This window comes from Lissotriton vulgaris, chromosome 7 (genome assembly GCF_964263255.1).
Source record: "Lissotriton vulgaris chromosome 7, aLisVul1.2, whole genome shotgun sequence".
Lineage (NCBI taxonomy): Eukaryota > Metazoa > Chordata > Amphibia > Caudata > Salamandridae > Lissotriton > Lissotriton vulgaris.
The window spans coordinates 1,665,638,167-1,665,662,280 of NC_141695.1; the positions used below are offsets into that span (position 1 = coordinate 1,665,638,167).

The following is a 24,114-nucleotide window of genomic DNA, read 5'->3' on the forward strand; positions in this document are numbered from 1 at the left end:
ACCACTGTATCTCACCAGAAGACTGCAGCTAGTACAGAACCAGGCTGCTAGGTTGATCTTTTGGCAACCCAGATCCCTCTGATGTGCCGTTCCAGTCTTTCTGTTCTACACTACAAAGTTTGGTTGGTCAGTTTCTTCCTTCCTCTCGTTTTTATCCTTTATTTCAGCATTGCGAAGATTTGGTTGACTTTGGGCGGCACAGCTTTACTTTGTTTGTGGAAAAGAGCGATATTTATTAATTTGTTGACTGCTCTAATGACAGGTTGGTGTTATTAACTGTTCCATTTGTTAACTGTACTCGTTTTTATCCTTTATTTCAGCATTGCGAAGATTTGGTTGACTTTGGGCGGCACAGCTTTACTTTGTTTGTGGAAAAGAGCGATATTTATTAATTTGTTGACTGCTGTGCCCAGAGTCGATGACTTTTCTCACAGTGCAGGTTGTACATTATTTTGAGAGAAAACATTGTTCATGAAGTTTTGGGATCCCACCCCTGCTCAGAGCGTTGTTTGGTGTTCACAGCTTAGCAAATTTAGGAATTTAATTGGTCTCATGTCCTGATCGGGGTAATAATACTGGGGCTGTGCTACCGCGCTATCCAACCACCGTACGTCCTTTGTTCTGCAGTGAGGAGCAGTGAAGAATTTCGGGGTCCAGAACGTAATATCCGGTGTTTCTACACTCCGTGTGCCCCTGTTGCCTGCTTGTGCTGTGTGGGTGTGTGTGGAGGGCTCTGTGTAGCTGTGTGTGTGGGAAGCTTTGTGTGGCTGTGTGTGTGGGGGGCTGTGTGGGTGTGTGTGGGGGGGCTCTGTATGGGTGTGTGTGTGGGGGGGCTCTGTGTGTGTTTGTGTGTGTCATTTGCGAGAGATAAAGCTAGTGGCATTGTAAATGGCAATGCCATTTATTTATGTTAAAAAAACATAAATAAATATAATGTCAAGAGCAATGCCAATAGCTCTAACTTTAACAAAGGCAAAACCATTGCATTGTAAATGCTTGTTGAGTTTGTTGATCCTTGGCTATAGTTTGCCCACTAGTTTATCTCATCAGCACCATGGTACATACAGCACCCCCCACACTCTGCATGTGGTAGAGTTTGGAGTTATCTATGTTCTCATGTATGTGACAACGAAGGATTCAGACCTTTGAGTGTTGCTTAACTCGATGGTTAGCAGAGGTAGATATGTGCCACTTTAGGACCAGAGCTGGTGTGGTTCATGCCTGGCATAGTTGAGGATAAGAGTATGAAATATTCATAACTCACCATGCCATTGAATAAAGGCTTCATTCGAGGCTGGTCTACTAGATTGTGTAGGACTGTGAGGAAGAGATTGTGCCCCAGAAAACGCATCGGAAGAGTTGTCCTATTTTTTGTAGGTAGAACCTCTTCCAGGAATATCAAGTTAGAAAACACTGGTCATATGTCACAAGGTACTGACTATGGACAGTTTGTGCTTTAGATCTTGTTGTCATGCACTGCTTTTGCTCATGGTATCTACTTACATCATTTTTACCCTTAGAGGCTCCATTTATGGGACTGGCCACCTGTTCGTTATAGTATATGTGTTGCTGTTACCACACTTGCAAAATCTTTACAACAGGGCTCAGACTTCAATGATGAGTTACAGACAGGTTTGTTTTCTTTGTGGTATGGTGGTACTCTGTGTCGACCTTCACATGCTTCCTTTTCTGGTCTCTGAATGTCCACTAATTCAAGAAAAAAGTCTTTAAGACATTTTCATATGTTCTGTTCGTCTGAGGGAAGTTTTTGCACATGGAGGCAGTTTAAAGGATGCCATTTCTTGTTGCAGCCATTGTACAAAGGTTTCTGAAAAAGCACTTTCTCTTAAACTCTCTGTAGTTTGAGGATGAATCGTCCAGCAGAAAAGATCCACAAATCATTGGTTGTTCACCAGAGCACCTAGGTCTTTATGTAGTTGTTCCAGATCATCTCTTTCCATTTCTAGATGTTACTGGTAATAGACCGGTAGCTGATAGGCAAGAAAACAAGGACTTATCGATTCTGTGTCTGATAAGAAACTTCAAAGAGACTAATTTCATACAAAGTTCTCTTACACCTTGACCATAACTACTGTCAGTGTACTTAGCTATTCATTGACCTGTTAGATAACTCGGTGGGTAACATGGCTTAGTGAATGAAGTGTTTGCTGCTTGTATCTGTGTGTCATATCCCAGCAGGTCTTACTCAGGCTATTTATCCTCCTTAAGTCGATAGACTGAGTAAAATTACTTTAATTTACAGTGGCTAATGTTATTTACTGCGCTTAGAAAGAACAAAACTTTTGGAGCGCTAGGTATATAACAGTAAGTTATTGTTATTATCAGTATGGGTCATATGTATCAAGATACCAATTAGCGATTCTGTAATAGCGATTTATAAGAAATAGCTATTTCAGAATCGCTAATTTGTATGTATCAAGAAAATCGCAATTTTTTAGCGATTTCTTTATAATCCTTAATTGCGAATTCGCAAATTGCAAATTCGCAATTAAGAAATACTTTCCCATTCATTTCTATGGGCCTCCTGGCCCACAGGAAGGAATGGGAATTTATTCTCAATTTGCGATTCGCAATTTGAGAATAATTTCAAGGGTGCAGGGGTGTCCAAAGGACACCCTGTTGCACCACTGAAATAAGTATGGGTGCACATGTGGTGCACATACATGCCCTAAGGGCATGTATGTGCGTCACATGGCACTTAGAAAAATGCAAAAATTGGCATTTTTCAAGAAATTCGCACATTACCACCAACTTGAAGTTGGTGGTAAATTGCGATTCCTTAGGGACAATTAGCAATTTTTTTTAGCTTCATACATTGCATTTAAGGTATCGCAAAATGTGCGATTCCTTAAATGCAATAGCAAAATATGGAATCGCAAATTTTGCGATTCCTTATTTTGCACCGAATTTTCATTCATACATCCCAGCCTTTGCAAATGCGAATTTGCTTCATACATATGGCCCTATACTCTCAAAACTAGGTGTCTATGTCCATTGGACTATAGACTCATCTTCCTGATTAAATGGATCACGTTTGACTGCAGACTGATGCCTTATTACTATGACTTCAAAACTTTTGGATATCTCTCTGTTCTGTCTGTGTTTTTCAGACAGTTCTTGTAAATTCAATCGAATGCAAGAATATAGGCCAAAATTAGCCCAAAATGAAGTTCTGCCGTCTTGAGAGTGAGGAAGGTAGCCCTCTTTCCATGGCCGTGGCCTCATCCTGCGATTGATCTGACCTCTTGATTTTACGGGTCGCTGGCTGCCCATTGTCCTTGGCTTCCCCTTATTGTCCTTCAACAGATGGATTGACAGCCCCCATCCTCTTGCCCAGCCTGCCTTGTGCTTTTTTCTTGTTTTTTAATGCTGCACTTCTGTGCTGCATGACCTTTCCTTGTCCCAGTCTCTTGCCACACATGCTCTCTTGTCTCCTTTCATTTTCAAATGGTTTGCTTTGGGTTTTTTGTGGGGGCTCCTGGACCCTCTTGGCAGTGTTCTGTGTTCGTCATCCCCACAGCTCCCACCTTTTCTACTGCTATAACTTCACCCGTATCTTTCCTAGCTCTCTTCTCAGTGTAAGATCTGCTGTTCCCTGGTTTCCACTCGATGATGGTGACTTCCCCTATGGCCATGTTGTATTTTCACTTGTGATTGGTTGTGATTTTTCAGTGGTTCACTTTGTTTCACTTCCGGCTCTTCTCAGTTCCACTTGCTGTTGTTTTTTTCTGCATTCTTCCTGTCCCAGGGCCCCATCCATCTCCGTGCGTCGGTGTGGTAGTCTTGTGTCTGCTGTCCTGCACTACTTCCGCCCCTTCTTCGTCCAGTTTCCTTGCCCCAGATTGACTCCAATCCGTGTTTTCCTGGTGGTCCTCCTGTGTACCATGGGCCTTAGCACTGCCTGCAGGCAGTCATTCTGCCAGATTAGCCCTAATCAGAGACGTTCCTTCTACCAAAGCCCCTTCTGCTCTACACTAACCTGGTTTTACCTTTTGAAAGTTCATATATAAGGGAGTGTCACCCAGGGTGCAAGTTGGAGGTACACACAGTTAGACAGTGTCCAACCACTATTTTCACTGGGTAGAGACTGTCCACCTTGCCAAGAAGTTGGGCCCTACTGAAATATGCTTTGCTGCTCGGTGTAATTTTCAAACCCCAGAACACATTGAGCGGCGTCTGCACTTTGTCTGCTTTCGTTTCGAGAAGCAACTTTGTCTGCTTTTGTTTCGAGCAGCAATGTGCATGGGCAAGGGTGCTTTGTTATATTAAATTCCAGCTGGGCCCACAACAAATGCCGAAGTTAAGTGTCCATCAGGCCGCCCTTTGTTCGAGTATCCTGCCTGGGAGCTATCTGGAGCCTAACAGCTAGATTCAAATGCAGTGAAGGAGAAACAAAGGCACACAGCATATTACTTACTTCACAAGTACGTAAGAGAGACATGTTGTTGACTTTGTTCAATCCCTGTTTATGAGATATGCATCCACAGTGACAACGTCAGATGTGTTGTCTGTCCCAGTATTTACTCAATAGCAATTTAAATGCCAGTATTTTGTTTAATTTCGTTTATAGAACTGCTCATTCCAATGGAGGTGTCAGAGTGGTTTACATCACTGTGTAAATCAGTGTACAGGATGTGTTATATAAGACATTGAGTGTTAAAATGTGTAGGAGTCACATCTCCATCATACCTCACTGTGCTATATTGGAAGGATTTTATTTTTGAACTGCAAGTAACAGCTCTGTGTTTTCAAATCAGTAACCCCCTTGTTGCCAATTTATTTGTGTCAGAGTTAAAAAAAAAAGTATAAGTTGAGGCTTAGATTTTGCGTCAGCGTTGCACCACTTTTTTTGGCACAACACGACGCAAAATTTAATGTGTAAAATCTCGTAATGAGTTTAATTGTACTCATGATAGATCTGCTACATGTATATGTGAGGTCTTAAGATCTGATATCACTTCTTGTGATGTCAAAGGTTGTGATGTCACTTCCTGTCATGCCACATGCAATGTCTCCGTCATGATGTCACTTTCATACTGACTAACTTGGATAGTCCCCCCACTTCTGTTTTTTAGAACTTGTGCCTTGATTTTACCCACTTTTACATTCATAGGGCCAAAGCCGCATACACATTTGGCGGCGGGGTAAGTGGGGGACTGCCCTGGTTTAAATTCAGATGTTAGCAGTTGAGGAACGTCTACTCTTTTGAATGAGTGAGCAGGAATTCATGATAGCTTCACAGATATGCAACAGGGTGAATGCTCTTTGGAACTACATTGTCTTTATTACCTGTTGATAGGAAGTTAAGCCCCCAATTGTGATCAGGATATTATGGATACATAGTTGATGAGGCCACAGATTATAGACGGCAGTGGGGGCCTACATGTCAGGGGCAGCAGGTTGTAGCAGCTGCTATTTGTGACTTGCCCATTGAGAACATTGACAGGAGGGCATCAGGAGTATGGCATTTCAGCACATGGGTTGAAGTGTAAGCGGCCCAACCAGGCAGGAGGGTTTATTTCAAATTAGTGAGGATTTCACAGTCCTATTGTTAGCAGTGGAAATTGCTGGGCTGGCGGGCCTACTCCGTGCCCTCACCTCCCACACAACTGTTCCTCACAAGACCTGCTGGTGCTTCCACATTCTGTACCTCACCAGACCTGCTGATGTACCCACACCACTCTACCTCACCAGAACTGCTGGTGCTCCCACACCACTCTTCATCACCAGACCTTCCGATGCTTTACATCACTCTTCATCACCAGACAATCTGGTGCTTCACATCACTCTGCCTCACCAGACCTTCTGGTGTTTCCCATCACTCTTTCTCACCAGACCTCATGGTGTTCACATCACTCTCCCTCAACAGACCTGCTGGCGCACTGCTCGCACACCACTCTACCTCACCAGATCTGCTGGTCCTCCCACACCACTCTACCTCACCAGACCTGCTGGTCCTCCCACACCACTCTTCCTCGTGAGACCTGCTGGTGCCCCTACACCACTCGAACTCACTAGACCTTCTGGTGCTTCACATCACTCTGCCTCACCAGACCTTCTGGTGCTTCACACCAATCTTCCTCACCAGACCTGTGGGTGCTTCACCTCACTCTTCCTCACCAGACCTGCTGATTCTCCCTCACCAGTCTTCCTCACCAGACCTGCTGGTGCTTCACCTCACTCTACCTCATCACCAGACCTGCTGGTGCTCCAACACCAGTCTTCCTCACCAGACCTGCTGGGGCTCCCACACCACTCTTCCTCACCAGACCTGCTGGTGCTCCCACTCCACTCTTCCTCTCCAGACCTCCTTGTGCTCCTACACCACTCTTCCTCACCAGATCTGCTGGTGCTCCCACACCGGTCTTCCTCACCAGACCTGCTGGTGCTTCACCTCACTCTACCTCACCAACAGACCTGCTGGTGCTCCCACACCAGTCTTCCTCACCAGACCTGCTGGGGCTCCCACACCACTCTTCCTCACTGGACCTGCTGGTGCTCCCACACCACTCTTCATCACCAGACCTTCTGGTGCTTCACACCACTCTTCCTCACCAGACCTTCTGGTGCTTCACACCACTCTTCCTCACCAGACCTGCTGGTGCTTCACACCACTCTTCCTCACCAGACCTTCTGGTGCTTCACCTCACTCTTCCTCGCCAGACCTGCTGGTGCTCCCACACCACTCTTCCTCACCAGACCCGCTGGTGCTCCCACATCACTCTTCCTCACCAGACCCGCTGGTGCTCCCACATCACTCTTCCTCACCAGACCTGCTGGGGCTCCCACACCACTCTTCATCACCAGACCTTCTGGTGCTTCACACCACTCTTCATCACCAGACAATCTGGTGCTTCACACCACTCTTCCTCACCAGACCTTCTGGTGCTTCACCTCACTCTTCCTCGCCAGACCCGCTGGTGCTCCCACATCACTCTTCCTCACCAGACCCGCTGGTGCTCCCACATCACTCTTTCTCACCAGACCCGCTGGTGCTCCCACACCAGTCTTCCTCACCAGACCTGCTGGGGCTCCCACACCACTCTTCCTCACTGGACCTGCTGGCGCTCCCACATCACTCTTCCTCGCCAGACCTGCTGGTGCTCCCACACCACTCTTCCTCGCCAGACCTGCTGGTGCTCCCACACCAGTCTTCCTCACCAGACCCGCTGGGGCTCCCACACCACTCTTCTTCCTCACTGGACCTGCTGGCGCTCCCACATCACTCTTCCTCACCAGACCTGCTGGGGCTCCCACACCACTCTTCTTCCTCACCAGACCTGCTGGGGCTCCCACACCACTCTTCCTCACTGGACCTGCTGGCGCTCCCACATCACTCTTCCTCGCCAGACCTGCTGGTGCTCCCACACCACTCTTCCTCACCAGACCCGCTGGTGCACTGCTCGCACACCACTCTTTCTCAGGAGATCTGCTGACGTTCCCACGCCAGTACTGTCAGACTGGAAAGCAAAGAGAGACGTCATTCCAGGGGAATCTATCTCAGTTGCAGACAGTTTGCCCCGGCAGTCCCTGTATTTGTTTCTGGGGCTCCATTCCAGGATATTCCAATTTCCATGTTGAAGAGGATACCTTTCTTTGGACCGACTTAAACATTTCTCCATGTTCTTACAGTCCATTCGTTTTCGGAAGCACGCAGCCTCCTTAGAGGGCGCCCTTGGCGAACGAGGCACAAGCGCACATTTATTTCCTTGGATACTCCGGGTTGGAGGGGGGAGGGAGAGGAAGAGAGCCAGAGAGAGATGTTTTAAAATACCACGAGAGCTATTCGCAGCGCCGCCTCGGGAGGCAGCTCTCGAGGCAATGCGCCCGTCTCTCAGGTCTTGTTGTGCTTCCTGCCGCGCGCCTGCTACCAGGAGCTGCTGGGCCCAATCCCCTGACCTGCTTGTCTTTTTTTACAGGATGAACTTTCATTGAGCAGCGAGGAGTTTGATATGAATGACAGCACATGGCTATCAGCTGATCAGCGTGCCAGCCCCAACCACGACGAGAGAATGCGCAGCCCACACAACCGCCACAGCCAGGAGGACGGTAATGAGCACACGGCCCGCCATTGTTTGCTGCACACTGCCCGCCTGTCTGGTCTGGCTTTGGGAGGGGTGCCTATTGTAACCGACGTGTTCTCGCGAGAGCTTCCGCCCTGGGCCTTCCAGTTCCCCATCCTAGGCATTTCTAGAGATTCTCATGTTGTGATGACTTATCCAGTGGCATCATGCTGGTAGCTCTTCAACTACCCACACGTAGCGTGTCCCCCCCCCCCTACCCCCCCCCCCCCACTGTGCACACCCAAGCCTAACAAATTGGAAGCTTTTGCTTGGTTGAATAAATACAGGTATGCAAAATTGAAAAGTGTGAATGTGAGACAAAATAGTGTGCATTTTCTCAAATCAAGAGCTGGTGTTTGGGGAGACATTACTAATATTAACTTGGTGCCAGGGGCATTACAGCTTGGGCTGTTATGTATTACCCACGTAGCATTCCCCATTTACAAAGCATTTTTTACATTATTGCTGGTAACCATGCCTGATGCTCTGAGGTGATCACTGCTGGTAAGCATGCTCATGGTGACCACTATAATATTAAAACTGTTAAAGTATTTGTATCTCAGGATCATTTTCATGGTACACCAGTAGCTCTTACTACAGAAAGGGTTGGAGACTCCTGTGCTAGGCCATCGCTTGGCACAGAAGAATAATTCATCCCTACATGTAAATTCATAGAAGACGCAGAATCTAGGAACCGCAGTTACAGGTTAAGCACTTACAGGTTAGGCAGTAACTCTGTCCTATCACTGAACTTACTGACAAATAAATGATGAAACTTCGGTCAGCGCCCCAAGCCTCTGGTCTTGGTATGGATTTGTAAGTGCTTTGTAACTTCTGAGTAATCGTATATTTAATTGTTTTTTTAATATGTTTGTATGTCTTGCTTTTATGAGTAATTACTCGAATAAAGCACTTTTGAATTGAATTGGTATGGATACAGCAGAAATGAGTGCACTAGAAGGTGTGACTGTTGTAATGAATATGTGCACGCAAGAGCTTCCTCTATGACCCTTCTAGTTCTCCATCGTTGGATCTTTCCTAGATTCTCATGTTGGGATAACTTGTAGCCTGGCATGATCCTAGCATGCAGATGTATAAGTTATGCCAGTTCTAGAGAACCAGAGTTGCAGGTCAGTAACTCCGTCCGATCACTGTCTGCTGAGTAACAAATGTCGAAGTGGGATGTCTCCATCACCAAATCCCTGCTTTCGGAATTTGTCTTAGGACAGTAGAATTGCCTAACCATATCTTCATATCAACATGATTTAGAAATGTCTTGGTTTGTTTATTCTTATTCTGGGCTTCTGTGTTGAATGAGTTTGACCTGGTTATAGTACCTTCTGTGGATGTGTTTTTTATGATACCATGGGACAATTTGATATGTTTATTTTAAATTTGTAGTGCTCTGTTACCCGATTTCGTTTTTGAGTTAAATGTTTTTACCGGACATTGAAAGTATAACAGTGTGCCATGATTAGCTTCATTCCTTCACAACAGTTTTTATTATGTGATGCTATTTTAGCTTTCGAGTACATATAGTTATTGGTTTGTGCCAATACCGCTACCGCTACTGGGTAAAACTGTCTTCTTTCCTGAACGTATTCTCCCTTCATTCTCCAGTAAAGTCTGGCACACATTACCAAAAAAAGACCATCTTACATCTAACAATCAACATATATTTTTGTCAAAGGAATAAACATGCTGGTTATTCTGTATGAACAATATTTGATACCACAATGCAAAGAGCAGGCTTTGTCTATATAAAATTCAATATTGTGGGCTGATTAGGGGTAGTTTTTAAAAGTATTTATCTGTCTGAAAGGGGGTCTGATGATTTTCCTTCATCCCATATTTCCCATTGGCACCTATATTTGACACATTTCTAATTTCCATTTTTGCCAGAACAATCAATGTGCTTTAAAGTGTGGGTGTGTCACCAGAATCCGTTAAGTGTCAAAAATTGTACCAATACAATCAAGATGGGACAGATACTGGCTGTCCATCTTCAATTCACAAAGACAGGCAATGCAGAGAAAAAGTCTAAATCAGTATCAGGAAACAAACCGTTACCAGACACTGTGGCAATTGACCAACCATTCCTATTTGGATCAATGTTGCTGTAGGAGGTTGAAAACTAACAATTGGTGTCTCCTATATCAGAGATGGTAAACATTTCTGACTCGGAGAGGGAATTTGATTTATTGGAATATTTATCTATGCAACTTAATCAACTCTTCAACAGATTTGTGAAAGAAGTTACAAACCCAGGCTTTCAGTTCTCCTTGGAGGACTTTGAGTTGTCACCACATTTTGGGATGGAGACCCAGGTTTTCCAATCAAACCCCTCACCACCTTCTTGCATATTTTGACCTTCCATTCCCCCTGTTCCAACCAGCACACTCCTGGGCTATCGGAGATGCAAACACACATTTTGTTTGAGACTCTTACGTTTTTGGCCTTGCTACTGTGAGGTGAGGCTAACGACATCAGGCATTTTTGTTTAATTCAAAATGATGACTGGCTTTAATTGAGGGAATAGTCCATGAGGGTTAATGGCAGCCTTCAGTATACCAGCAAGACACATACTTTTACCTTCCAAAAGTGATGGCATGTACATCTGTTCCTAGGATTCTTAGTAGGAGGTAAACACTACAAGTGAATTTCGACCTTTCAGTTTGCTTATGTCTCCATTGCTCTTCACCAACATTATAATTCTCAATACTCTGGTATCCAAGGAACCATATATACACATCTGTAGTGTCTACTCACCTCCTGGTTTGAAATGATTTAGTGTAAACGTGATTAATTCCAAGGTCCGTCTCCTTCCCCACTACATTTTTTAAAATAGGAAAAGTAATAATCCTGTTGGAACTCTTTACTCTTTTTCTGTTATTGCCAAGGTACCCAGGGATTATGGGGCACGCACCTTTTTATGAAAAATCTGGATGGGAGCAGAACTCTCAAATTCTGTGTTGATAGGGTTTCCTCTTTTAAAGCCTTTTCCGATCTCGTTGTTGGTTCCAGCAGGCTCAAACAGGAGAACCCACGGATATGGTAACCATTGCTAAATGGGTCCTCTCCAGTATTTAAACTTTATGGGATGCAGGATTCTTCTATGGCAGTTTAAGAGCAAAAGCAGCATTGTTTTGTTTCCAGTCATAGGCTTATGTATGAAATATGTATAGTAGCTGTATGGCCATAGCCTTACGCTTTATGCAAGAATGAATTGCTTTATGTTCCATCCTGTGGAGAAGCTGCCTTTGTCCCAAACAAGACAGAAGAATGAGTTATAAACAAACTGTGATTATCAGAAGCCAGCAATGTCACTCATTCGATTAGGGAATTGAGCTGAAGAGCAACCTTAATGATTGTAATTTGTTGGGGTTAGACAAAATGGGGACATATAAAGGGTTGGGTGTGTGGTGGATCATACTAAAAGATTAATTTTAATAGGATGTCTTGGATTTCGGGTGGAAGAGAAGGTGTGTTTGGACTGAGCAGTGGACAGAGTTGTAATCGATTTACTGTGTTGCTGATTAAGTTGAAGGTGGAGGTGTAACTAGTTTAATGTCTGAGGTTTTGGCAGGAGAAGAAGATCTAAGTGGTTGGACATATGAATTGGTCTGAAGAAGGAGGTGTATTTAGTTACTTTAGTTTGGTGGGCTGGAAGGAGGCAGTGAACATTTTTGGATAAGCAGAAGGAGAGTAATGGTTTGGGTAATGGGTTTCAGAAAGAACAGGAAAGTGCAATTTCAGATTTGCAGAACACAGATTTTTGTAATTCTTAGTGGCCTTGCATCTCTTACTTAATAGAGAAGCCGAAAAACCCATACTGGGCACTAATTACTCTTATATGCACATTAATTAATTTCAGGAAGAGTATTAGCACACATTTATACCTAGCTTAACTTCTAAATATATGAAAAGATAATTTTTTTACTTTTGCAGAAATATGTTGTATATAAAACCAGAAGTTCTGCAATCATGTGGACTAGTACGCCCACCCCGTACTCCAGTGAGCTTCCTCTTTTGGTAATCTGGTGATGAGGTCATCCAGAAAGTAGTCAGGTCTCCATGAGTGGCCAGTGGTGGGGATTGATGTCCTGGGTGTTCTTTGTGCTTGGGGAATTGTGTCCTTTTTCAGACCTCTGAGAATCTTATTATATAACAGTGGGCCATTTCATCTTTAATGGCGCTTTAGCATATCCTCTGCCTGCTTCAACACCCTACGCATACTCTGAAAAATGTTTAATTGGATCCCATCCGAATCCTGAAAAACGGTCACACATGCACTCATCAGTAGGAAACTGGACTACAGCAACGCTCTCTACGCCTGAATCAACAAGAAACTACTACGCAAACTCCAGACCAGGCCCGGACTGGCCGTTACGGGCACCGGGAAATCCCCCGGTGGGCCGCATGGTTGGGGGCTGGTTTTGGCCCCCTGGGGGCCGTTTTTGTTACAGGGCCGTTATGCTGCAAAAACGGCCCTGTAACAAAAACGGCCGAAAACCGGCCCTTACACACACAGAGCGCGGCCACACCTCCCCCTCCTCCCGAACGGGGGGGGGGGAGGGGGGAGGGGGCCGGCCGAGCACTTTGCCAGGGCTGGTTCTGGTTCCCAGTCCGGCCCTGCTCCAGACCGTCCAGAATGCCGCAGCCAGACTGATCCTAGACCTACCCCATTGCAACCACATCACCCAACACCTCCGAGATCTTGACTGGCTCCCCATTGAAAGAAGAATAACCTTCAAGCTCCTCACCCACGCATACAAGGCCCTCTACAACATCGGACCAGCATACCTAAACAACCGCCTCTCCTTCCACACACCTCCAATCAGCTGACCTGTCTCTGGCCACCATCTCACGCATCTACAAGACCAGAACGGGAGGATAGTCCTTCTACTCTCAGCAAAGGCCTGGAACGACCTCCCCCTCCACCTCTGGCAAATCCCTACACTGCTCCAGTTCAGGAAGGACCTCAAGACCTGACTCTTCGGATGACCCCAGCACTCAACAGAACCGTCCCACACCCTGCCTCCCAGCACCCTGAGACCCTTACGGGTGAGTAGCTGTGCTTAACCAACCCCTGACTGATTGATTGGCACTTAAGATATGGGAGTGGTAGGGTACGGGTGTTGCAGAACCTCCGGAACATGACTGCCTGCATCATCTCTCCCTTAGTACGGATCGAACGAAAGCGATCATGTTGCTTTATAGAGCTTTGTTGGAAGGGGCACGTCTGTCTCTCGAGTCTTTCAGATCACATTGGGAAGCAGAGCTGGGGTCGCCTCTCACTCATTCCTCATGGAGGAGGATCCTGAAATCCAGTTCTAAAATATCTAGCAATTTCCGCTTCAAACTCATTCAGTTCTTCTATCTACATCGGGGCTATTTGACTCCCCACCGTATACATGCTATGTTTACTACTGTGGCCTCGTAGTGTCCCCGGTGCAACATTGAGGACGCACATTTCTTCCACATGGTCTGGTCTTGCCCGATCTTACTACCCTATTGGATGACTGTCCTCCAGGTGGGTTCCGGGACTGCGGTCAGAGAATTTCTTCTGAATCCTTCTTTGTGCTTGCTAGGCCTTCATGAACGTTCAACAGCTAGAAATGGTACTGATAGGTTTTTAGATCTGGCCTTGATCCTTTCCCACAGGCAATTGACTATGTGTTGGAAGTCAGTCTGTGATCCAGATGTTTACCGTTGGTGGTTAGAGTTGACGAAGTGGGCAGACTGAAAGGGAGGCGGTCCGAAGTTAAGAGGCTCAGGGGGTTCGTAAAGTTCCGATTTTGCCTACATGGGGTACCATCTTGTTAGCTTGCCTGCGGATGGATTGTGGGGGGCAGGTGCTTGTTGATGCTCCCAGCGGCTCTGCGCTAGACTCGACACCAGAGACCGGCCCCAGCTGGCTCTCCTTAGTGGCCTATTCCTCCCTCTTTATTTTTAGGTCTCGCCTAGGCAGCGCTTGCGTTGTCTCTTCAAGACATGCAGTATACACTCCGCCCAGTCCCGCCCATTCCCGCCCATCTTTTTCATTGGCTTAGGTCCTAAATGCTGCCTTCCAATTGGTTATAGGCTTGTTAGTCCCTCCCCATGATGGCCATGTCCTTATTTGTGTCCTTCCATGGCCACTGGCCCCTTTACTGCTCAGACTACTTTTTTCCCGTCCCTCCCTCCCCCCTCCCGCAGTCTATTACTTCTTGGGGGCCCGACCCTCTCCCGCGCACTCACACCCGTGCTTGTGCCTTCTCACACCTGCCCACACTCCCCCTTCCAATGCAATAGGTCTCACGTAAGTGCGAGTCCTATTGCATTGTAAATGCTTGTCTTTACTTATCCCCACTTTTTATGAATGGGGAAACCAGGAGCCCGTGGTGATGGTTGGATGAGAGGAGTCCATGTGAAACGGAGGTGGTGATGGTTGGATGAGAGGAGTTCATGTGAAGCAAAGGTGGTGATGGTTGGATGAGAGGAGTTCATGTGAAGCGGAGGTGGTGATGGTTGGATGATAGGAGTTCATGTGAAGCCGAGGTGGTGATGGTTGGATGAGAGGAGTTCATGTAAAGCGGAGGTGGTGATGGTTGGGTGAGAGAAGTTCATGTGAAGCACCTGTGGTGATGGTTAGATGAAAGGAGTTCATATGAAGCGGAAGTGGTGATGGTTGGGTGAGAGAAGTTCATGTTCAGCGGAGGTGGTGATGGTTGGATGAGAGGAGTTAATGTGAAGCGGAGGTGGTGATGGTTGGATGAGAATAGTTCATGTGAAACGGAGGTGGTGCTGGTTGGATGAGAGGAGTTCATGCTAAGCGCAGGGTGTGATGGTTGGATGAAAGGAGTTCATGTGAAGCCGAGGTGGTGATGGTTGGATGAGAGGAGTTCATGTGAAGCCGAGGTGGTGATGGTTGGATGAGAGGAGTTCATGTGAAGCTGAGGTGGTGATGGTTGGATGAGAGGAGTTCATGTGAAGCCGAGGTGGTGATGGTTGGATGAGAGGAGTTCATGTAAAGCGGAGGTGGTGATGGTTGGGTGAGAGAAGTTCATGTGAAGCACCTGTGGTGATGGTTAGATGAAAGGAGTTCATATGAAGTGGAGGTGGTGATGGTTGGGTGAGAGAAGTTCATGTGAAGCACCTGTGGTGATGGTTAGATGAAAGTAGTTCATGTGAAGCCGAAGTGATGATGGTTGGATGAGAGGAGTTCATGTGAAGCCGAGGTGGTGATGGTTGGATTATAGGCATTCATGTGAAGCACGGTGGTGATGGTTGGATGAAAGTAGTTCATGTGAAGCCGAGGTGGTGATGGTTGGATGAGAGGAGTTCATGTGAAACGGAGGTGGTGATGGTTGGATAAGAGGAGTTCATGTGAAGCGAAGGTGGTGACGGTTGGAAGAGAGGAGTTCGTGTGAAGCGGAGGTTGTGATGGTTGGATGATAGGAGTTCATGTGAAGCGGAGGTGGTGATGGTAGGATGAGAGGAGTTAATGTGAAGCGGAGGTGGTGATGGTTGGGTGAGAGAAGTTCATGTGAAGCACCGGTGGTGATGGTTAGATGAAAGGAGTTCATATGAAGCGGAGGTGGTGATGGTTGGGTGAGAGAAGTTCATGTTCAGCGGAGGTGGTGATGGTTGGATGAGAGGAGTTCATGTGAAGCGGAGGTGGTGATGGTTGGATGAGAGGAGTTCATGTGAAGGGCAGGGTGGTGATGGTTGGATGAGAGGAGTTCATGTGAAGCCGAGGTGGTGATGGTTGGATGAGAGGAGTTCATGTGAAGCTGAGGTGGTGATGGTTGGATGAGAGGAGTTCATGGGAAGCCGAGCTGGTGATGGTTGGATGAGAGGAGTTCATGTGAAGCCGAGGTGGTGATGGTTGGATGAGAGGAGTTCGTGTGAAGCCGAGGTGGTGATGGTTGGATGAGAGGAGTTCATGTGAAGCAGAGGTGGTGATGGTTGGATGAGAGGAGTTCATGTGAAGCCGAGGTGGTGATGGTTGGATGAGAGGAGTTCATGTAAAGCCGAGGTGGTGATGGTTGGATGAGAGGAGTTCATGTGAAGCGCAGGGTGGTGATGGTTGAATGAGAGGAGTTCATGTGAAGCCGAGGTGGTGATGGTTGAATGAGAGGAGTTCATGTGAAGCGCATGGTGGTGATGGTTGGATGAGAGGAGTTCATGTGAAGCCGAGGTGGTGATGGTTGGATGAGAGGAGTTCATGTGAAGCGCATGGTGGTGATGGTTGGATGAGAGGAGTTCATGTGAAGCGCAGGGTGGTGATGGTTGAATGAGAGGAGTTCATGTGAAGCCGAGGTGGTGATGGTTGGATGAGAGGAGTTCATGTGAAGCCGAGGTGGTGATGGTTGGATGAGAGGAGTTCATGTGAAGCGCAGGGTGGGATGGTTGGATGAGAGGAGTTCATGTGAAGCCGGGGTGGTGATGGTTGGATGAGAGGAGTTCATGTGGGGCCGAGGTGGTGATGGTTGGATGAGAGGAGTTCATGTGAAGCCGAGGTGGTGATGGTTGGATGAGAGGAGTTCATGTGAAGCGCAGGGTGGTGATGGTTGAATGAGAGGAGTTCATGTGAAGCCGAGGTGGTGATGGTTGGATGAGAGGAGTTCATGTGGGGCCGAGGTGGTGATGGTTGGATGAGAGGAGTTCATGTGAAGCCGAGGTGGTGATGGTTGGATGAGAGGAGTTCATGTGAAGCCGAGGTGGTGATGGTTGGATGAGAGGAGTTCATGTGAAGCGTGGCCAAGGGTTGGTGTTTTGGATGAGTGGAGGGAGCGTGAAGCGCAGGTGGTAAGAGGAGTGTGAAGCCGAGGTGGTCGCCGCCGGAGTGTGCACCTGTTCCCGTCGCAGGTGGCAGAGCGGCGCAAGGCTGTAACGTTGAAACGTGTGGGAGGGGAAGCGAGGGAGAGGCGCAGGCCCTTCTCGAACAGAAAAGGTGTGTAAGCTGAAATAGGTTAGCTGCGGAAAGCAAACAGGGAAGAGGCATTTTCGAGTTCAGGTCAAAGTTCGTCTCCATGGTATCTGGGCAGAGGCAGCGTGTTTTTTTTTTCCTGGGGGTGGCTTTTAATGCCTCATTGTTTTCCCAATCTGGAGTGAGCCGCTGTGAGGCGCGAGGCGAGGCAGCTGGGTGTTCTTCCAGGGCACGGATGTGCGCGGACGGCGCGCGCCGGGCAGGCCCAGCCGGGAACGGGAACCCTAGCAGCGTCGGACACTGGGGGAAAGAGAGAGAGAGGCCTTTGTCCCGCAGGTGCCGCCGCCGGCAGCATCCTCTCCCGCTGCCTTTTGTCTCTCCCCTTCCTCCCGTCTGACAATCGATACCTCGGTGCGGCCTTGGACGGGGCTGAATGCATGCAGGTTTGGCGCTCGCGGGTATGCGTTCTAGTGCTCCTTTCCAGGAGGGCGCGTGAGCTCATTCTGCAATTATGTCTGTGCCTGGGTTTAATGGGGATGTTTGTACACGGCATGGATTAATTATGTGGTCACATGCATACGGATGTTTGTACTTTCTCTTTGTTCTGCGTGTTTGGCACTTTCTCTGTTGTACCTCTGTTGTGTATATGTTTAAGGACACTTTGCTATTCGTAGCTTTATTAACTGTGTCTGCCAATGCCGGGGCACACGTCGCTTGTTTTTGCACCAAAGATAGAAAAAGACACGTGTAGGCAATCGATGGGTGTACCGGAAACCCCGCTCATGGAAGCGCCAATACACCCTGATAGTTATTTTCCGTTGCTAGATATTGGGCTGAAATGTACGGTTTTGTATATATTCCATTAGAGTCATAACAGAGCGTGACTGCTTTAATCGATCAGAAACTGTTTCTGTGGCTCTGACGTTAGTGTGGTGGTGCACTATGCGACTTTTTCTCAGGCTACTCAGATTATCCTGCCCTGTTACTATGGCCCTTTTAGAAACGCTGGCCACTAGAGTGGGGTAGGCATTTTGCCATGGGTCCCAATACAAAAGACTAATGCGCTTTGAGGCAGTCTGAGAGCAGCATAAGGCAAAATGTGGTAACGTTTGTGACTGACCATTGTAAAAACATTTTGCATGTCCTTTTTTTCATTTCTATTTTCAAGCACTACTTTATGATCTTTTTTTAAATTGCATTAAGGAAGTCATGAACTTCCTTTGCTCTCTCGAATATGAACATTTGTGTAAATCTCCCTTTTGAACCATAACTTTAAGGGGGTTGCGTACCATGTGAAAAGCAGCATGGGAAAACGCCCGGGGGTCTATTACAAACTGTGTCATATGTCGCGGGTAGGAACCACAGACACAGATGGGCACTCTCAGAGCATGCTGTGTTTGCAGTCTGTTTCACAGTACGTAGTCATGTCACCACTGTAAGGAACTTCACAAGATGGTTGTGATGGTGAGGACGGCTATTTCCTCATTCCTCAAAAAGGAAGAAAGAATGTATATGTGATAAGTACGTCCGATAGGGACTGGTTTAATGACCAGTATTCTCTTTGTTTAAAAAAGCCTTCTGGTTCTATTTCAGTGTTCACCTGGTCTGGCACCACTCATGCCTCCTAAGAATGGCATGTCTACTCTCAATGTCGACATAGATAATTGTGCACTGGCACAGAACTAAAAAATCTGAGCAGATTACCCTTCTCTTAATCGGGCCGCACAGCAAATGATGCCACAGTAGGTATCAAACTAACCTAGACATCAAAGGAATGCTTAGTGTTGGTGATTGGTGGTAATGAAGGACTGAATCGAGAAAACAATCTCATCGTTTTCTCTGAATGCCCCCTTACGACCTTATGGCAAGCTGCTACGATGCCCCTCGGTAAGAGACATCCATGCTGTGACACCAACTTCACACTTTCACTCTTTCTTCAGTTAGCAGGTGGTGCTTGCTTTTGTGGTCAGCCATGTTCTTTCGAATAAACAGCATTCAATAAGGAAAGGCAGTCAAATGAAATTAGTTGGGGGTTCATGACCTAATAGGGCTGTGAGGTTGCATGGTTCTAATTGTTCCCTCATAAAGAGAACTTTATTCACAATTTAATACAACAAGCTTTAAAGCACAGCGGTAACTGCTATAGAAACATTGGTGATAGTTGAATCAACTAGGAACACTGTCGGGATGTGCCTTTCGGTGATGTATTGCTACAGATTTCACAATTTGAGCTCAATTGTTTAGTGGAAATTGGCTCATTAACATCTTGTCCTCTGCCATTGTTCTTTTTATTTAATTAGTCATTATAAATGCCTTGCCAGAGTAACTTGTCTGGTATTGTGTTGAATTGTTTTGTAACATTTATATAGAGCTTACTGCACCTGTCTGGGCCCTGAAGCGCTAGCCTACATGTAGCCCACTATGGTTGGAAGTGTGTTCTCTTTGTTTTGGTCTTGTGTGGAAAGTGTTTCCATGTCATACATAATCATAACAGAGAGATGTCCTTCATTATTAATATCATGCCATATGTATTGCCAGTGTGTGATGTCAAGAAGCGGTTATAGTATGTAGTTTGTTGAGGTCTTCATTCGTGGACTTAATGAAAGTCCTTTATTGGCCAGCAGCGCAGGGCAGATCTCTTCAGTTATTCTATACCTCCTCTGCTTATGATGGGTGTTTTAATGTTGTTGTCCACTGCAGCACTGGACGATGGACATGACCCGTAGTGGTTATGGCCCATGTGAGTGTGAGATTGTCAAGCCGAATAAGGGAATTATTATGCAGCCTGTATACCCACATTCACCTGCCTAAGTGCTGAGTGATGGGTTACATATTGTATTGTCGTTGTATCTATATAGTGCTTACTACCCCGATGGGACTTTGAGTCACTTTATGCAGGGACAGCATGCTGCTCAGGAACCCAAGCGTAACATTTTATTTTCAGTTGTTATTGCTGGGTATTGGGATTAATCTCGTTTCTTTAAGTAAATCATTCCATACATTTACTCCAGTTTCTATATGGTAGATTAAGTAAATAGGAGTTAGATTTGATCTTCAGTAGGAGGGGGTATGTGAATTTATACAAATGGTTGGATATATTAATAGATGAGATATCAGAGATTAGATATTGTGAGGTTGCACGGTATGACTTTTAAAAGAGAGGTAGTGATCTTTGATGTGAGGTATGAGTAATTTGCAGAGATACAATAAAAGGGATCACAACCAACATGCATGTGACTTGAAGAGGATGGAAAGGAAGGAGAGATTCATTTGAAAGAAAAGGAGAGGCAACAATCGTACGTTTTAAGTCAAGGTCAATTTTCATTTGAATACAAAGTATGCTTTATGAGATTGTATGCAATTGGAGGATAAAAAATTGCAGAAAGAAACAACCTTATTTACATGTAGGAGAGTGCTATATTAGGTACTTTTGATAAGCACGGCAAGATAACCTCATTATCATAGCGAAATGAGAGAGTATAGGGAGGGCCATTGGATTATGCGACAGGAGAGACCAAATTAGGCAACAGGTTTGAATAAATTATGCAGCAAGAAAAGGCATATTGTGCAACCTAATGCAACATATTTTGTGACACTATCACTTCATAAATTTGTCGTTTTTTACACTGCCTGGGCAAAAGTTTCCCCTCTTTAGCACCAGTTTAACATGCAGCTTAAGTAATAAGCAACTGAAATGTGACTAGATTTGCATATAGCTTTCCACTGTGCAGGACATTTTCTTTAACTGTTGACCTTTTTTTGGCTAGAATCATTTTTTTGTTAAAATCTGCAGATTATGTAGCTGATGATGGATCATGTGACAAATGTGGGCAAATTCATAAGTATATGGGAAACTCCCAGCTGCAGAATCACATAATCCCAGTGGCCCCGAAGAGACAAATAATGCAAACATCAAAAAGGAGGTTCTGAAAATACTGGAGTGGATGTCTTCCGATGTGCACCTTTAAAGCTTTTCTCACAGTATTAATTACGAAAGCTTAAGTTGCATCCCTTTTGGATGCCCCTGATTGTTGCACAGCACAAAATGGAAATGAGGATATCTACCCAGACAGTGGAAGTTCATTGCCTGCATTCCTGTAGCCAAAGGGTGGTACCCACACAATGAAGTAAGAAGGATGTAGACTGAGCTCATTTTATCAATTCCATGAACATCTCTAGCAAAGGGCAGCCGGTGAATTCTTCCTGAGCTCATATATATGGTAAATGGTAATGATGAAGCATTGGGCTGTAGTTTCTGTTGTTCTAGAAGAGGATGTTTCTATACCAGGCATGCCCTTGTCTCTAATTGCTGTTTCAGAAAGGTTAATGACAGCCAGGCAGAGAGTTCTCGCACTTCATTGTGCCCGATATTGTGGGTACTTCTCATTGAAAATAGCCCCTATGCTGCCTGCTGTGAAAAGCATTACTCTAGACAAAGGAAGGAAGCCTGAGAAGGAAACTTCGAAATGAATCAAAACAAGCCAGTTCTGCAGCATGACATAGTGGGTGCACTCTCTTTTCAGACTCTAATCAACAATGTGAGAGGAAGAGCGAGCCTAAACAGCAAAGACACATATGTGTGCTCAAAAAGAACTATACATGCTTGCAAACAGGAAACAAATTCTTAACATACATTTATTTAAGCACTATTGAAAATACGAACTACTAACCTTCATTAGAATAGATCCCTGTAAACATCTTCCTGTAACCAAAGTAGAATATAGAGCACAAATCACATTCCTATTTATCCAGGTGGTAAAAATGGGTTTTTAACATAAGTATTCCATAGTTGTCCTTGTAATAAATACATAATAGCCTAGAACTACTTTTTAAATGCCTTTGTTGGTTTTTCTACCTTTTCTCGTAGTCATGGACACAAGATTGTTCTAATGCTGTCTGTGGTGCTTGACGCAGGAACACAGTGTTTGCTGAAGGACAAGCTGAAAGTGTTTTCTGTCATATTACGAGATAAAGCAGTACGAACATTGTCGGGTTTTCAAGTTGAAGGCTCTCAGGATAATGTCTGTATGTCATTCATCTGGAAAGCCCAGACATGCAAGACAGGTGTCACTTCCCCTCCACTCTAATGAGGAATGGATTCCCAGGTATGGTAGTCTACCTATATTACTTCTCGAGTCCAGGCCTGCTGACCATTCCCTTGATAGCGGGTTGGATGATTCAAGAACTATTGTTCCAGTTTCTTACCACCTATATGATATTAGCATTCGGTAGGGAGTACTTAAAACTAGATAAAGAGGAAGACAAAAAAGTGATTGACGGATTGCTTGAATTAAACTCAGACACTGGTGATTACTGTCGGCCCCATTCCAGTGCATGAGTTTTTTTCCCACCTTGCTGCCTCAGACAGGAATCAACCATATTATTCAAATCAGCTTTGGTACGGCTCACACAGTGAAGCCCATATTGCCAAGCCACGTCCCCTCCGAGCAGCAATACAAGCACCCTCAGAACAGTTTGGCCTGTTTGGGTCTCTTCAGTAGGGTGCAGATTGATTACTTTATTACAGTGTGCCTGGGACCTATGCCTGGGCATCCCTGTCACACTCTGGGCATCACATTGAGGAGAACAAAAGAAGGATGGGTGGATTGCTTGAATTTATCTCAGCCACTGGTAATTACTGTGGCCAGTTCCTTGTAAATTAATGAAGCAGTGAATATCTTTGGCTCCCAGGCCATCAGCGGCATGCCACTGACATCTCTGTCATTCAGATATTCTACAGGAAGACATCGTCGATGATGCACACAAGCCTGATTTTTATGTAGACTTGGATACAAATGGAGACGGTGGATTTCATCTTTTCTGGAACACTGCTCCCATTGAAAAACCTCTTCACAAGAAGTTTTTTTGGCTGTAAAGGGCATCTTCAGAGAATTTCTTCTGAATACTGCTTCCTCCTTGTCAAGTGCAAATCAATATATTTTGATTGTTGGATTCAGGTAATGAAATTAAACGCTGTACTGCAATCTAATGGGGCTGCATTTTTACACTGTCCACTTCTTTGCCTGATAATGCCGGAGAACTAGTGTAAGGGATACTGATGCTACCTTTGGTGTGGGTCACACTCTGTCATATTCCATGGTACAGTGAATCAGAACTGACCCCTCTGCTGCTTTGATGCCTGTGTCTCTGGATATTCAAACGTAAATATGCAATTTCTGGTCTTGCTCATGACCAAGTTCTAGAAGTGATGACATCGCAGTAAGTTGCATGACAAAGGAAAATGTTTTTTGTAAAAAAGGAACATTTTTAAAAGGAACTTCTATGACATTGTTTGCTGCTTGTCCTGGCAAAGGAAAAGATTTACTGGGAGTTGCTTTGTGGTCTATTCCTTTAGGTGTTATTGGCACAACTGTTAAACAGTCTTATATTTTTCCTCTGTTACTGGTTTATCTCATAGCAGCAAATTCCCTGACTGTGCCAGACAGGCATTATAAGCTGTCGCTGGACCACATTTTAAATGTTTGGGAATGTTCTCTTTAGTATAAATAAGAAGAGGCCGAGAACCCCACTGGCCTTTGAAAATTGACTACTAATCATTACCTTGGAGCCTTCTCATTTCTGTGTTGCCCTGCAACTGCCCTGTTGCTCCTTCCCAAAAAGGCGGGTATTATTTTTGCTACAGGCTGGACCAGAGAGCCAGAGTGGAATCACACTGGGATGTGAAGGAGAGAAAGCATGGATTAAGGGTACCGGGGTCAGCATGAAGGTAGCTTTATCCTATTTCAAAGGCTTCGCCTCCAGGGTGATCACAGTTTGCGCTGCCCAAGAAGTCAGCATTAGGTCAAGGTGTCAGATTTTCGTCTTTAAATACAGATTAAGATCCTTAATAAGCTCTTTCTTGTGTCTGGGTTGTTGAACTGTTAGTGGACTGCAAGTTAGAACGGACGAAGCCTGAAACCAACAGTGTTGTCCGCCTACAGCTTAGGAATAGGATGCTCTGAGCAGTGCAGACCAAACCCATTCAGCTTCTAAAATGAAACCAAGAAGGAAGTTTCATACCCAGCTTAAAATAAGCCAATGAATCGATACATCTGTGAAAGTGACCGGGATCTCCAAGAGGGAGGAACGATATTAAACTGAAATAGAGCACGTAGG

At 45.6% G+C, this 24,114-nt stretch overlaps 1 protein-coding gene across 7 annotated transcripts in view; it reads left to right on the forward strand.

The window, feature by feature from the left end:
* The window catches only part of NOL4L (nucleolar protein 4 like), a 414,548-nt gene that overhangs the window by 275,209 nt on the left and 115,225 nt on the right, over positions 1–24,114 (forward strand). For all 7 annotated transcript variants that reach the window (XM_086932663.1, XM_086932661.1, XM_086932662.1 and 4 more), the window contains one exon: positions 7,941–8,070. In XM_086932663.1, the coding sequence (XP_086788789.1) occupies positions 7,941–8,070 (130 nt within the window). The remainder of the gene's footprint in view (positions 1–7,940; positions 8,071–24,114) is intronic.